Below are 16,816 nucleotides of genomic sequence, written 5' to 3'. Positions count from 1 at the left end.
TTACGTGTATGCACAGCATTTGTTTAGTTAACACCGTGCCGTAGTCATTTTCACACCATCTGTATAAGCGCATTTGAGAAAAGACTGTGGAAGTCATCCTTCGGTCTTTAATTGAGAGCCTCGAGTATATGCAAATAACTTCTCCTTGCAGAAAGCCTGGCAAGACCCAGTCCCGTGGGGCGGTTTTTCTGCAAGCAACTCTCATTTATATTCTACGGCACATGCTTCCGACAGCGATATGTAAGAATCTCAGTAATCATGAATCTTGGGGGGGTGCAACAGCCTCCGACTACTTTGAACAGGATCGTGCAAAAAGGCCCATCAGCTGCATTTGTTTTCTTATCAAACACTGATGGATCAAGTATCTTGTCCTGAACCTGACTCATAGGTATTACATGCTATTATTTACATAATTCAATATTTATGGAAGATAATAATAAAAAAGTTAGATGGGCCCTGACTGATCACGTTTATTATCATCAAATAAGCCTCCACTTGAGCCACCTACTTCCTGTTTGTCATAAAACCTTAAAACATAACAGAAGCATCAAATGCATTTTGCTCAAGAGATAGTAAGTGGGATTTAAAAAAAAAAATTCTTCTGTAGATGAAAGAGCATAAAGGAACAAGTGTTGAGCTGGATAGTCACATATCAGGGTTACTGTGATTTCGTTGGGTTTTTCTTGTTGTGCTTCGGTGTATCGCTTGGTCTTAAAATTCACTTTAAAAGGAAAAACATAGTCATTTTTTTCTTTCTTTTGAAAATAAATTAAACAGTCACCTGAATACACAAGTTCCAAGTGGATTGTGACAATGGACAGTAAAACCAATGCAATGTGATTTGAAAATAATTTTATGACACACTTTGAAAACCTGCTGATCTACATGCCTTAAAAATGCGCATTACAAATGAATTCATTCCCGTTAAGGTGTAAGCAGGGGTTTGTTTTGCTGGTCTCATCAGTTGTGTGCATGTCTGTATTTTTCATTGGAATAATAAGCCAACTGGCCTCCATCTTTGCTGGTTCTTTATGTTGAGAGACATTGCATGGAAAAAATCGCCTCTGTCTTATTAAAAAAAGTATTTAAATACAACCAATGCCCATTACATTACCCAGAAGGATAACACTGATGGCCATTTTATTTTTTTATAATTAGGATATGTGAAGACCTGAAAAGAGAGGGTTAAGGCATTAAGAGCAACAGCACAGAAATAGCATAGAATATCACAGAATATCACAGAAATAACACAGAATAGCACCACCTGTAGTTAATACCCAGGATTCCCCATCCTTCTCATTGGCTCACTTCTCGACCCCAACATCAGATGAGATACTACAACTCTTCACTTCATCCAACCCAACCACCTCTTCACTGGATCCAATTCCCTCTTCAATGCTTCAATCTCTCATGACCTCTTCCCTTTCATCACATTGTTAATAAGTTCATAACATCTGGTCTTGTCCCAAAAGCCTTCAAAAAGGATAGAAGCATACCAAATCTTAAGAAATGTACTGCCAATTCCTCTGATATTTCCAGTCTCTCTCCTACCTTTTCCTTCAAAAATCCTAGAATGTAGCATCTATAATCAGCTCTCTATCTACCTTGACCAGAACAACCTTCATGACCCACCTCAGTCTGGTTTCAAAACTGAAAGTACATGCTGCCAGATCAGCAAAACTGTCATCAGCATTTGACACAGTCAATCAATTGGTGGCTCGACATGGCAGTGGATGGTTTTCTATCTGAAAGATAGATATTACCAGGTCACATGGAAAGGGACTACATCTGCACCTCTCAAGCTCTCGACTGGTGTCCCTCATGGCTCAGTACTTGGCCCTCTCCTGTTCTCTCTTTACACCAAATCTCATGGTGAGGTCATATCTTCCCATGGATTAATATTATAACTGCTATGCAGATGTGACCAAACTCTTCTGTCCTTTTCTGCCATTAGATGTTAATGTGTCCACCAAAATCTCTGTTTGCCTGTCTGATCTTAAAATTCTTAAATGTCTCCTTCAACCACTGCATGCAATCTTAGGGGTAAACATGGGACTATACTCTCTCCTATTTCCAATGTCTCTCGTTCATGTTGATTCTTTCTATACAACATTAGGAGGATTCATCCATTTCTAATATGTGGTCATCTCTGTACTGGACTACTGTAACTCACTCCTGGTTGGTCTTCCTCTTAGCACTACTTGACTTCTTCAACTGATCTAGCCTTTCAACGTTTCCCCAAATTCTCCCACACTACTTCACTGCTGCAATCCCTCCACTGGCTGATGTTTGCCTGTAAAGCCAAGGAAGGGTCAGCACCCTCCTAGATCTCTCATCATCCACCTCAGTTCTCTCATCACTCCTCACCCTGCACTTCAATCTCTTTGTTATCTACATTATCTACTGATCGGGTCTTAGTGAACCAAACAATGATTTTCAGTGATGAATATTTAAAGCACTCATGTAACTCTGGATAAGGGCGTCTGCCAAATGCTGTAAATGTAAATAGCAGAAAGATGCAGAGTTACCATGAAAGTGCATAAATAAAGAAACACAAGCACTAAGGAGTGATACAGAATTTGAACCAACATAAATACATTCACAGAGGGCATTAATGTAGGTATCAAAACTCTCAGCTTGGAATATGATTTACAAAGGCTACAATACAGATTGGTAAAGTGCATTCAGTTATGGTACATTGAACAAAACACAGCAGAGCAGTAATCACAATACATGCAAAGAATATATATATTTTCACATTACAGTTTCATGTGTTAAAAATATGCCATAATAAAAGTTTTATTACTGGCAAAATGGATGGAAACAGGGAATGTTGGGTAACATCAATTTTTTCAGAAAACACCTTCCCACGTCATCACAACAAGGAAAGAACAAGGAAGAGCAGGTTAAGCCTACCTTGTTCTTTGCTTGTTAAGGGCAGGTACTAAATCAGAATTATTAACATTTTTCCAATAAACAAAAATTATGATGCGTTTGGAAAAATTATACCATAGTACAAGCTAGGCAGCTACTGCTATGTGTAGTTATGTTAACATTCATGATTTAGTTACCATGACAAAGCAGCAAGGTACATTTTCAATGTCAATAATCTATTGAATTTGTTTGTCAAATACACCTTCTAAGCCAGGAGTAGTTGGTCTTAGCTGGTACGACCAGCTAAACTATGTGAATCCTTGTTCATGTTTGAATGTAACATCTTTCTTTTAGGGTTGAGAATCATGAATTTACACGTGGGAATTGAAAAATGATTGTTTTATTCATTATGTGTTATAGCTAACACAGCTAGCTTGCCAGTTCTTTCTTGTTTGTGTCTTACAGTTATTCCACATTGTCATATAAGTGCATGTTGTAAGTTTCTATTTCCCAGTTTAGAAGTCGCAATCACAACTTGCACAAAATTTCTGTGAAATTTCCACAAATGTAGAAGTGGTATTTTTTATAAAAATGGGCAACCTGACAGGGTTGTGGAAAAAATGGTACAAGGCAGTCTTGAGAGAGCCCGGTACACAAAGAGCATATAGTTAGGATAAGGTTTGTGCAATAAAGTAATATTATTATTATTTTCATCTATACAACATGTCAGTACTTAAAAAAATACAATTTTACCATCAGTTGATGTGTTTCCTTGCTCCACATTTTTACACCATAACTCTGCAACAGATCAGCGATTTATGTAGTCACTGTCAATGATTTATTTGAATTTCATTAAAAAGTGGATGTAAAGATGACTAAATCTGGTATAACAATCTAATCTATGTGAAATCTTAAACCCAATGCCCTTCAACTTTACCAGTTGACATAAAAAAAATCAGACCTCGCTTTACTTTTAGCTATCTTATAAACTCTTCCTCGTTTGTGCCTTATAATGTTGAAACAACAGCATAATGTTGGTTGGTGCATGGTTGGTATTGTTAAGCTGCCCAGCTAAAACAGATTACTGTTATAGCTACTGTCTTTTTCGTAGGTATACAGTGGTTTTAGCTGATCTTAGCTGGTTGTTCGGCCTTCGCTGGTATGACCAGTGTTAAAACAAGCTTTATGTTGGCTAACCATTTACTGAATGCTGTAATTAAACATGCTGAAAATTTTAGCAAGCATTCCCCAAGCGCTTTTGGTTTACTTTGTTTGTGCTCATCTTAGCACTGCTGATATAAAGATAAAAATCAATTGTTTACATACATTTGTGTAGAATTATGGAACAGTTCTTTTTTTTTGAGGGCATGGCATTTAGACATTTTCTCCATCAGGTAAGATTAAGGCACTCCGAACAATGCCATCTACCGCTGGCTTCTCATGACTGACATTGAAAAGGTAGTGTTTTTCTCATTGTGGCATTTTGAGTTGCGGTGAGAGGCCTGTTGTCCATTTCACGATCATTCTGCCGGTTCTCCTCATTCATTTGTGACACTTCAGTTGATCCAGCCTCAAAACCAGGCACCGTGTTGGCCACGTGGACAACATGCACTTTATTCCTTCTGTTCTTGCTCAGTATGCAGCTGAAAACCTTTTTAAAACCCTTTCTGAAGTGCTTGGACACAAGAGCATAGACGATGGGGTTGAGGCAGGAGTTAGCGTAGGCCATGCAGTGTGAGAGCAGCCTGAAGGCATAGGTGGTCTGGTTGAAGGGGAAGTCTCCATACAAGTAGCACAGGATGACCACATGGTAGGGCAGCCAGCATATGCAGAAGAGCACGGTGACAATGATGATCATCTTGGTTACTTTGCGCTTGGCTCTCTTGGATTCGGACATCCCATCCAGGGGATCCACGGCCGTCCATAGATATTTGATAGTCCTCGTATAAGACAGGCTAACGATTAGCACAGGGATCACGTAGCCAAAAACAAAGGTGCAGGTATCCAGGACCTTGCGGTTGTGCTCTTCCCACCCTGGGATGCACACGTTGCTGTTGTCAAAATTAATGAGATCGTAATAACTTAAGTAGGGTCCAGCAAAGATCAGAGAGAGACCCCAGATGACTACCATGGCAACCACAGCATTCCATGGTGTCCGCAGCTCTCTGGAACGCAACGGGTAACGGATTGCCAAATACCTGCAACACCAAGAGGACTTTAAATTTCAGATTTATAATTGGAATAAACATATTAAGTGCACCCATATTGGTCGATTCATTACGCGGCCTTTGTACAATTAGGATTTCACAATAACTGGGTCTTTTACTCAACTAGGTATAATGGTGCGTTTTTACATGACCAGAATGAGTTCAGTTAAAATTTCAGAAAAAGAATAACCTTTTTCCGCTTGGCAGGATGAATTAATGCATCTGTTCATTAATGTTAAACAACAACATCAAAGTTCAGTAGTATTGCTTCTCTGATTCCAGGTCATTTCATAATGGTGTGTGGGCACAATTTACAGTCCCTGTAGTCCACCCTGCTCAGAACCTATTGACCCGAACACAACTTTATATGTATTATTGCTTGTTAGAGCAGCAAATGTCATTGATGTACTGGTTGAAATACCAGCGCCTGGATGTGGGCGAATGTCAATTGATTCGACAACTGTTTTAAAGTGTCCTTGTTTAGAATAATTGGTTTCTGCTGTGCTGAAAAAGTGGTCGGCTTAGTTAGATGCTTAGTTAGAAACATATGAATAGGTCTTCTTGCATGGGTCTCTAAGTCATAATCTAGCTTTAAGACCAAAAATTTGATCATGGCTTCCGGTTCGCCCAAATCTGTAAAGTCGTGTTGTCTAGGTATTCTGCAAAAAGCTCAATTCATTGCTGGATTTGTTTTCTCATTGCCTCTAAGTGTCACTGTTTGCTTTGTCATACCTGTCAACAGACACAGCGGCCAGAGTGAAGCTGCTGGCATACATGGTGAGGTTGATGAAAAAGTGCACAACTTTGCACATGAAGGAGCCGAACACCCAGCCCTCAAGGGAGTAAATGGTGGCTTGGAAAGGCACACAGAAGATGATGAAAAAAAAGTCGGCTACACTGAGGTTTAGAATGAAGAGGTTGGTGGTGTTGTACCCAAGCTGTCCACTCCGGAGCAGGACTGCCAGGACAAGGCTGTTCCCAATGGTTCCCACCAAGAATATGAGGGAGAAGACCACTGACACAATGACGCTGGCTGGGTTCAGCTGGTGGTTCTCGGATGCATTCCAGTGCATCGTTTTTCCCAGATCCTCGTGATCCGACATTATTCCTAGCTGAAGACCCTGCACAGGAGAGTGGATGTGATTTGCAGCCATAATTACCTCAATTTGGTTCACATTTGAGTTTTTTTGCTTTTGATCTTGTCTTTGGTGTTCTGACATAAAATTAGTAATTTAAAAGTAGAATTAAACACAGTATTCCTGAATTTCCAAACTGAAAGACAAGAACTGTACAAAAATATTTGTTTATTAATGAAAGCTTTAGTAATAAAACAAAAAAAAACAAGGTCAGCTGTAATTGCCATAATTATGACTCACTAGGTCGTGTTTCCAGTGAATGCGCTCAGTGATTGAAAGGCAGCTAAAAAAAACACCTTAAAATCTAAGGGTGGCAGATCCCTTTCATGTTTTAGCGAGAATCCATCAGAACAAGTTATCATAAAAAATATCAAAATAGGGCTAAATACTGGTCTAATAGAAATTAAAATTATTTGTGAGTAACATATTTATTCATAGATCTGATTACATGCAATTACACTTTCTGAAATATTATAAGAAAATATACAATGGAGTAGAAAAGACAACATGATTCCATACCGGCTTGTCTAGAATGATGCACGGGACGTGTGTGGTTGAGAAATAGTTGTTTTCTTCTTGTCAGGTACCAATTATTCTGCAAAAGAAACATATGGACCTTTTTCATGGATTTGTTTACGGAATGGATGCTAGAATGCAGTATCGTTTTTGATAAAAGGTTGACGGATATGCCAAGCTACGTGCACCATATATTGCCGTATGGTCTTGCATAAGTTAAGTGGGGCTCAACAGACAATGTAACTCTGCAGTCACTGACGTTCCTTCCTGCCTAATAAACCACCATCATTTCAAGAAAACTGTGACAGCAACTTGAACAGAAAGTCGAGCAAAGATGAAGCTTAGACATATGTGTCAAAACGTTCTAGCTCGGCGCAGGAGAGCGAGAAGGAGAAGGACAAAGAAAGCCGCGATGCAGGAGAGGAGGTTATGATCGTGGGTTCCCGTGCATCACAGAGCTGTCAGATACATAGTGGCTCAAACCACCTCTCGGAGGATTTACACTGTAATATGGATTTGTTTGTACCAGTATCATTTAACCAGAAACAAGGACTATCTTGGTTGTTTGTATGCCGCCTCCAGGCAGATTTAAACCCAAAAAGACTGATCCGGGACTCTTCGGGTTCTCATGCTGACATTGAAAGCCTCTGTGCTCCATTCTACAGAGACATTGGCTCTGGAGTAAGCATGAGTGTTAATTAAAAATTTTTTTTTTTCAGAAGTCACACAAACTAAAACCAAAGTACAAACGACGAGCTGATGCCGGAGGAGACTTCAGTACAGAAATACTTCAATACAGTCCATCACACTCCAATATCTGTTCAGTAGGACCAGTCACGCTTTGTTTACCATCCTAGATGTGCTTCATCAATCCATTCGATAAATAATATTTGGTCATATCCATGTGTTATATTGATCACGCTGAATGAAACAAATTCTCAGAGTTTCTCTATTTTCGGCCAGCCTCGCAGGAGTAAAGCTGCATGTTTAAATTAATGGATTTAAGAAGTGATGTGCATGCAAGAGGGCTGATTCACATGGATATGGATGGAAAATAGCGTCGGCGGTGTTCGACTACCAATGTTAAAGGCATTCCAACTTTAATATTTAATGTGCTGGCTGCCATGCTTTGATGTTCATTATTTCTAATTGCCGGAGGAAACCCACGGGGTCAAATGAGTTTATGAGGTTGGGCACAGGATTGATGTTTGCTTTAAAAAATGAATTATTACATCACAAAAAATTCCAGCCTTTGTTACTCATTAAATATACACATTTCATTATAATGAAAAATGCCTTTTCCTAATTTATTTACATTTTCAAACCCCTACCGTAAACATATTTAGGGGCTGTTTTGTGTTTCCACACTCAAAGTAGACAGTGTGTGGTGGCAGCTTGCGACGAACAGGCTGTCAGGATACAGTTTACCGTGTCAGCTGTCTGCCGGGGAGTGCAAGAGACCGCTGGTCTGACTGCTCGCTCTGAAACGAGATCAACTACACACTTGTCGTGACTGATTAATGGCTTTCTTTAGTGCTATGGAAGTTGGAGGGCTTCACCAGAACCTTGTGAAATTGCCAATTGTGTAGTAGCCATCCATAAACTGATACAAACAGGACCAGAAAATTTGCCTGGAGTCATTAACATTCTTTATATCCTCTTCCTGTAATGCACAAACAGCTTTACACAAGCAATGAAATATTCATAGCTCCATACCTGTCCAAATGTTTAAAGCTGTGTAGAGGTGTATCAAGAAAGATGGAGATGAAGCATCACTGTGAAGCACAGATTGTTTTCTCTTACCAGGATGTTCGAAGTCTGATGTCTGTCTGTCCACCAACCAGGTTCATAGCAATGGTGGTGCCAGATTCCCGACAAAAACGCAGTGCATGCTGCAGGTCTACTTGCCTCGATTTTCTCTTCTCTCACATTGTCATTCTGCTGCTCTCCCTCCCTGCCTCGCTCTCGGTCTCTCTCTCTCTCCCCCTCCCCACATATTATGACTCCACCTCCACATTCAGTTTAATGTTCACACTTGACTGCAGGGGGGATTGTGGTGCTAAGGTAGCAAATAGTTCACACAAAGGGAAGCCAATAAAGAGGGTTTTTAATCTTACATTAACAGAAATAGCCGGAAGATGTAGGGAGCCGCAGTGAAGCACAAAATTAATTTAGTGAACAATTATGCACAGATTTTTACAGTTACGCTGCGACATTATGTCTGAATTTTATTTTGGTATATTTGCATATTTATCAGGGTACCTTAATGTAACTTCAGTCCAAGAGTGTTCACCATATCTCAGTATATATTATTCATCCATAGGCCACATAATAGGACAAAGCAGAAAAATCAAAGGACATTTGAATTGGCCAGCCTCCAGTCTTGCCTAACTAGGGACCAGAGAAAAGATTTCATATAATAGATTAGAATACAATTATTGCATTTAAACTGAACAGTCCTATTTTTTATTCATTCACTGAAATGGTTCAATTAAGCCAGCCTAGACTGACATGCAAAGTGTAACATGAACATTGTTAATTGTTGTTGTTAATGTTGTTCACATGCTATTTTTTTCCTAATAATATAATTCCTTATATGATTGTAATATAACATATTGGAACATTGCAGCCATGAAACACAGTGGTGTTTTTTTTAGCCTGCTTTGCTGAATTCTGCCCTTATATATGAAAAAATTGTCTCATGGTCATTACTAGAATGCAGTGTCCTACTGCTTTAGATTATCCTGTTACCACTTGACTGCGTCAGGTCTGAAAATGATCAATCCATGGTATTCTGTCCTGTACTGGCTCTCTAAATTCTGCTATCATGTATGACTGTATATGTACATAAACTGTTACCTGTTGTGTATTCTTTTCATTTCTGTACCATATATCCTCTACATTATATACTTTAGTATACTCCATCCACATTCAAATTCTCAGAAAATAGATATGCAGGTGCTGAATAAAATTCCTCTTTCACTGAGTCCATTGTAATTGTAATACATGACAAAAGCTCAGCAGCTACAGAGTATGGGGTCACAAGAGGGGTGGGGGTGTCGCTTTGATGAGTTCATCACGCTAAAAAAAGGGACTTCTGAAATGGAAGACATACAGCATGGCATGAATGCAAACAAGGTTATTAGAGTCTGCACAGTGGTGCACGTCGCAGGTTTCTGTTGAGCATGTGGCGAAATGACCATTGAGTGCTCGTTGTCCACAGCTCATCGCTGTCCAGCGGTGGTCATGACATTTTCTTTTCTGTGAGGTGCATCTGAATGGGAAAAAATTAACACATAAATTGATGCACATTGCAGACCCACACTCACCATCTACACGTTTGTATACATGTCCCACACATTTACATTTATGACATTTATCAGACATCCTCATCGAGAGTAATTACAACCAGGGACTGTCCCCCTGGAGCAACTTAGGGACACAATGGTGGTAAGTGGGATTTGAACATGTGATATTCTACTAACTGAACTTCATTCTCACACTCTCATATACACTCTGATTCCCACATGCATCATGACTGTTCTCACCACAGTGATGCAAAACTTTGAGTCAGACATCAGTTCTCATTAACAAGTCTGAAAATCTTGGTACCCAACAGATTGTCTGGACCTCGGTCTACAGTTCTGACTAGGATTGATCAGACAGCCAGGAAGGAGGTGAGAGGCTGCTGCAGCTCTGTACCTTCTGGACTGTGGACAGTGGGTGGTACTCCAGACTTCCACCCAGAGGGGGTTACAACCAGACCTCCAGATGGAACTATTCAGCCAAGATGCACAGCTTTCAATGGTGAGCTCATCTAGCTCATCTGTTCAACCTTCCCAATGAGTGCTGGAAAGTAACTTGGGTTTCTACTGCCTTTGCCCACACTGCAGCACCTTGAAGGGCCAACTGTATTCATTTTGTCTCTATTGGAGTGATTTTTAATAAACGAGCTACATGTGGCTACTGTTAGGATGGATTAGAAGAAGGCGATGGATGGTAGAGCTAGTAGTGTTCTTGTGAATTTTTTTGGCCAGTCAAAGGTAAGAAATAGGGAGTGTCATGAGAAGACATTAGTGGTGTATAGTTGTCAAGTCAGGTTTGATAATTAAATTCCCAGATTAATCCAAACACAATGGGACCAAGAACATCAGGATGGTCGGTGCAGGCAGGACGAGGACGCATACACTTGACTTTCACAGGTCGGGCGATTTACTAATAACAATAGCAAATTAGACAGGACCATGGAAACACTTTAATGACCTGAATAGGACTAATACACAAGGAGGCAGCATAAATACACAGGACTAGCGGTTAAGAAATCAAATCCCGATCTGCCAAGCTGCCACAGAGGTGATGGGTTAAAAGCAGAGGACATATTTTGTTGTGTGCTCTGTGTGCTGTGCTGCAGTGTTTCACATTGACAATCACTTCACTTATCTAACCCCCATTATTAAACTCACTGTACCCAAGCAGTAAAACACAACCGGTTTAGAATGTCATACAGTATGCATGTATAAATTAGTAAAGTTATTTTTCTTGCTTTTGCCACAAGCATTTGCCCTCTCCAATAACACAATAAAAGACTACAGTTCTGTGTGCCTTGAAACGTCACCTCGAAATATCATCCATCATCCTGTAGGCAGGTGGAGTGGTCCAATGAAGACCTCAGTCATAACCAGCTCTTTATGTTTTGGCTCTGCTCAGGACACCAGCACATCAATTATACTATTCCAGTGCACTCTGAGCCCATGGTTGTTCTCTTGGGATACTGTCACCGCTGAGGTTGCAGGGGTTCCAAACAACACACACACATTCCGGCTGGCCTTGTCCACTGGCACAACTCTGTCATTGTCTAATTACACCACTTAGGGACCACTGTCCTCTCCCAGGGTAATAGCACGCCAACACCCTCTGCACTTTATTGGTGTAATTTATTAATTGCATTGGCTTATTAGAATAAAACAATAAACAGTTTAGTTTGTTTTATATGTGTGCATACGTTTTAACATTTTGGGGCAATGCAAGCCATATGGTGCTTTTTTGTTATTAATCATGTATATTTGTTTTGAGGGTGTTGGGGGCAGTCCTTCCGGGGACACATACTGCGTGGCAAAAGATGTCTGAGCCCTACTGGCCTTCATTCATATCCAATCTAGAGCATGTTTCCACCTCTGCAGGGTCTCTTTCAGCTCCACCCTACACCCTACTCACCCTACCCACAATGTCATCAGCAAACATCATAGTCTGTGGGGACTGTGTAATCTCATTTGTCAACTGTCCATCACCATAGCAAAAAACAATGTACACGATTGTTCATGTTTGAAAAAACTTTACTGACAAAAATGGATTTGCATTTGACATGACAATATTTTAAACTGCAGTTTATGGACATGAAAACATTTCCTGTTCATGAAAACTATTTTTATTCACATTTTAAAAAATAATCATAATCATAAAATGACAATGCTCTTGCTGTGAAAGGTAGTTAATACCAATAAGAGTATATAATGTTCTGGTTAGATGTCCCTTTTTTATATTGATGAGCAAAGCCACATTTGTTGGGTCCATATCTCAAATGGTTATGGGTCTGGTGTGCATGATATGGTCCACAGTTTGATATGAGCCATAAAATATTTGCCCAGTGTCTACAGAGTATGCGGAATAAAAGTGTTCAGCTGTGCTTTGCACTGTTCATATAAATACGTCTCAGACATTTCATCGTTTAACTTGTCTGTCTGAAATATTGTTATTACGGCTGGATGCAGAAAATCGGCAGTTTCCAGGCTCGCCTCCCCTCAACTCAGGGACCTCAGCAGCAGGTTCAGCTTTAAACACCCATTAGATTGCAGTTCTGCCATTAGTGGATAAAACAAAAGAATCTTCCTTTCACCAAAAAAAAATGAAAAGAATGGCAGGTTAAGATAAAACACTGCTTCACTCTAATTACTTAGATTTTTATTTGATGAGTTTATGACTAATGGTGTGCCATGTGCATAATTTTAAAATCAGAGATGGTGCCAGCTACAAGACACAGAAAGTCTAACAAATGGATTTAAACATAAAAGACCACATTATATATTGACTTTAAATTTAGCAGTGCACTGAAAACATTTATATTAAAATCTCTCCTTCATTTGCAGCTTGTCAGGTCTTTGAACCGATTTATAGATCTGGTTTCTTAGAATTCAAGCCTTGACAGGATGGAAACTCTTAGGGGCAGTGGGGGCCAGGGCCGGCTTGCGGTGAAGGATGCAGGCCCGTAATCAGAAGGTTGCCGGTTCGAATCGGGATCCGTCAAGGTACCATTGAGCAAAGTACCGTCCCCACACACTGCTCCCGGGCCCACTGCTTACCAAGGGTGATGGTTAAAAGCAGAGGACACATTTCGTGTGTCCTCCAGTGTCTCACAATCACTTCACTTTCACTTCACTAAAATATGTCAGATAGGCAGGTTGACTGATGAACACCACAATCTCTCTTTTGAGGAAAATGACACATTTTACATGAACACAGGTCACTTCATGGACAAAACAAGATGGTGCAGGAAACCTGATGATTCTGTTTTTTTTTTTTTTCTGTTACGGCAAAAGCAGAACACTACCCTCCCTGCTGTGTGTTTTCAGTCATATCTTCCACCAATCTCCTATAAAGACGACAGGAAACCTCAAAGTGTGAAAAGGTGGAACCAGCTTCTCCCAGCGGGACTGGTGATATCTGATCGTCATTACTTTTACTTTGCATCTCTTCTCATGCTCTACTCTTTATTTTGGTCAAAACTATGGTACGGGTAGGTAGAGAGGAAGGCAGAGAACCAGACCACCAAAAGTGGCAAGGAGGCCTTTCTTATAATTTGCCTGGTCACTCTGTTTCTGTAACTGCTTACAAGACCCTGGTGGAAACCCACGCCAACAAGCCAACACACCAACACGCCAACACACGGGAGTAGATCAGGATCCTCAATCGACCACCTGACCTTGGAGAGTTGAGGCCTGAGCTGTACTCCATTCCTGAACTGCTTTTGTTGCGGCATGGTGTATAATCCTCTGACATCAGGGAATAATGTCATCCTGAAGGGGTGTTTGTGGTAGGTATGACGTCAAAGATAACATCCTCATTAATGCAGGGTTCAACGCAACCTCCCCATAAACCTGAAGATCCCAGATCAGTTGCTTTAGGTTACATAGTAGTAATCACACATTTATAATACATATGAGTTATCACTATAAACCTATGTGTTACCATAGTTATATGCTCAAAGTCTGTCTACTTGCTGGTAGTGCCATTTTGAATGCATTTCTGAGTAAGTGTATGCACGCTCTGGGAATTAATTTTTTTTTATTTTTTATATTTGAATGACTTTGCCTTGGCATAAATAGATTGCAAACGATCCTAAGTGTAAAACCTAAATCCATTTCCATACTTCCACTAGTTGTCATGGAAACACAAGCAGCTAAATGTGGGGCCAATGGTGTCTGTTTTTGTATACCACAGCTGCACCTGAGAAAAGGTTCTGTCATAAAATAATTTTTTAAAGTGTCAACGCACTCATGTCTGCAGATGCACAGATGAGCAAAAAGAATTCATCTATTTTACCTGAGTGGGTGCAACATGATAACAACCGGCACTGTTTGGTAATTGACTGAAAACTCTCATCATTCTCCTTGACTTCACTTTCTAAAGCCAAGCTGGAATAGATGGAAGTCGGTGTTCTGCTACGACAGACCTTGAGCATCCCTGGAAATTCAATATGCAATGGGAGCTCTCGGCTTGTTGGCTTCTGCCCTTTAGTGTAGCAGCCTGTGTAGGGGTGTGCAGGTAATTGCCTAATGAAATTGTAGGCCCCTGATGGGACTGAGTCATGTATTTAAGAAGCCTGGTTGGATAAAACCCGGATATTGGTTTTCTGACTGCAGAAGATGAAGAACGACGTCCTCACAGACCTGGACGCTAAGCGGTAATCGAATAAAATGTAATATAAAATGTAAATGGACTCATGCCGTGGACCGCATGGCCACTTTTACCGCGAGTGACAATGTCTTCATTCTGAAAATGGATGGCAGTTATTCAACTGGGGTCTGCGAGAAATGGAGAAATGTCAAGGCAGAGAAAATTGCCGTAATTAGTCAATTCCGGGCTGTCCTACATACATCAGGAGTAGAGCTTTCCCCCAACGTACCAGCCTCGTTTAAGACAACGGGAGCGAGCAAATTCATTTTTTTCTCAGGTAGTGAGTGTCTTCCGTAAGCGGCAGTCAGTTCAGTGTCATCATCAGCCTGTCATGTCTGTGTGACGACGGGTAGCAAACAGGCAACTACAAAGACACAGCAAGAGCCATATGAATCCCAGCAGACATAATAATAACTCACAGCAAGATGCCACGGGCTAGTTCTGTTTTTTACAGCTAAAGAACATAAGAGCGTCATTTTCTTCAGTGCTGAATCAAACACCTAAGCAAAAAGGAAGATTACCACTAACATTTGGTCAGTATTTTACTTCAGATTTTTTTCAGGCTTTGTCATATTTATTAGCCGAACTAAACTCATTTTTCAGAAATTAATTGAATAAATATATATATATAGTCTTGGATGTGATGCAACCATGTGGTATTAACGGTTATTATTAATAACTGAGATCATAGCAAATTGTGACTTATTTATGACATGAGGCAAATGTGCAATTGATATGAACAGTGTTGTTTCAAACTGTTCTTCATAAACTTCAATTTAAATAACACTGAATAAAAAAGACCAGACAGCCCAGAATAAGGTATATGCCATGTATTGCATCATATATTGCATGGGAATATATATACAACGCGTGTTTATGAGTATGTGCGTGTGCTTCAGCTACATTGACAGATTTTTAAAGCTGAAAACAGCCGGATCCCTGCGCAGAGGAATAAGTTGTATCCAGCAACGTTTCTTCTCTCCCTCTCTCATAGCTTTGGACTCAGTATAACATGGATGATCTGCAATATTGATACAGCGCCCTGCAGAATCCATTAAGTGTCTGCCTACGCACAAGAGAACTGAAGGCCCCTTGACGGAATAGCAATGGTGCGGAGATCCCGGGATCAGCTTGACTCTCTTGGTCGTCACGCTCATTACAACCAGGGGAAATTGAAACAAGTGCTGAAGGACACACCTGTCCATTCAAACATGACCTCATCTCAGCGAATAATGTAGGTCAAAGCAGAGAGTGAAAAGAGGTGGTGCGGACAAAGGATCTAATGTATCTGCAGATTCTTCTGATGCATGTCATTTACTTGCATAAGTGGATTATAACTATGCTGACACATATTTTAAGAATGTCCACACCATTTTGGACACATGAATCAACTGACCCAGGTTCAAAGCCCACTAACTACAATTGTTTCACTGAGCAAGAGTGTCTCCAGGGGGACTGTCCCTGTAACTACTGATTGTAAGTTGTGCTGGGTGAATGCCATGTATTTACATTTACAGCATTTATCAGACGCCCTTATCCAGAGTGACTTACAATCAGTAGTGACAGGGACAGTCCCCCCCCGGAGCAACTTAGGGTTAAGTGTCTTGTTCATGGACACAATGGTAGGATTTGAACCTGGGTCTTCAGGTTCCTAGGTGAGTGTGTTACCCCTAGGCTACTAACACTCTATTTAATGTAGATGTAGACCATCAGCCATTTTACCTCTCAGTTGGATCCAAATCTATTGCAGTTATATCAATAACAATGCTGATTGTTGCAGCCAACCAACACCCCTTTTTGGCAACAGTATTTGCCGTTGGCAGTGGATAAGACATCCTGTCACACAAAAAAAGCTGTTCAGGAATTTTTGAGGAACATGACAAAGTGTTCAATGTGTTGGCTCGAAGTCGCCAAATTCTTCAGAATCTGGGGGACGTAGTGTTTTTTTTTTTTTTTTTTTTCATGGAGGAACCACCTAACAGCTAAAAGAAGTGTTTTATACTAGATAACACAGAAGTACATTTCAGGTTGAAATTAAAATTTGGTTTCATGTAGATAAATACATAAATACATGCAATATTGGCATGTTGGTACTGAATGAAAGAGGATGCTTTTTCTCACAATAAACCACGT

At 40.3% G+C, this 16,816-nt stretch overlaps 1 protein-coding gene across 4 annotated transcripts; it reads right to left on the bottom strand.

Annotated features, from left to right (window-relative positions):
• Window positions 1-651: 651 nt before the first annotated feature.
• galr2b (galanin receptor 2b) lies at window positions 652-8,680 on the bottom strand. Of its 4 annotated transcripts, none has more exons than XM_028986532.1 (5): window positions 8,450-8,680; window positions 6,737-6,812; window positions 6,458-6,500; window positions 5,814-6,202; window positions 652-5,072 (listed from the first exon to the last, which is right to left on the bottom strand). In XM_028986532.1, the coding sequence occupies exons 4-5, from the start codon at window positions 6,182-6,184 to the stop codon at window positions 4,313-4,315; spliced, it is 1,131 nt and encodes a 376-aa protein (XP_028842365.1). In that variant the 5' UTR covers window positions 6,185-6,202; window positions 6,458-6,500; window positions 6,737-6,812; window positions 8,450-8,680; the 3' UTR covers window positions 652-4,312. The 4 variants fall into 4 exon arrangements, with proteins under 4 accessions (XP_028842365.1, XP_028842363.1, XP_028842364.1 ...); XM_028986530.1 differs by having other exon boundaries at window positions 8,537-8,680; XM_028986531.1 differs by lacking the exon at window positions 6,458-6,500.
• Between the last annotated feature and the right edge of the window lie 8,136 nt (window positions 8,681-16,816).

Source organism: Denticeps clupeoides, chromosome 7 (genome assembly GCF_900700375.1).
Source record: "Denticeps clupeoides chromosome 7, fDenClu1.1, whole genome shotgun sequence".
Classification (NCBI taxonomy): Eukaryota; Metazoa; Chordata; class Actinopteri; order Clupeiformes; family Denticipitidae; genus Denticeps; species Denticeps clupeoides.
Note: the sequence above shows the minus strand (reverse complement) of the source record. Positions and strands in the feature narration are given on the sequence as shown.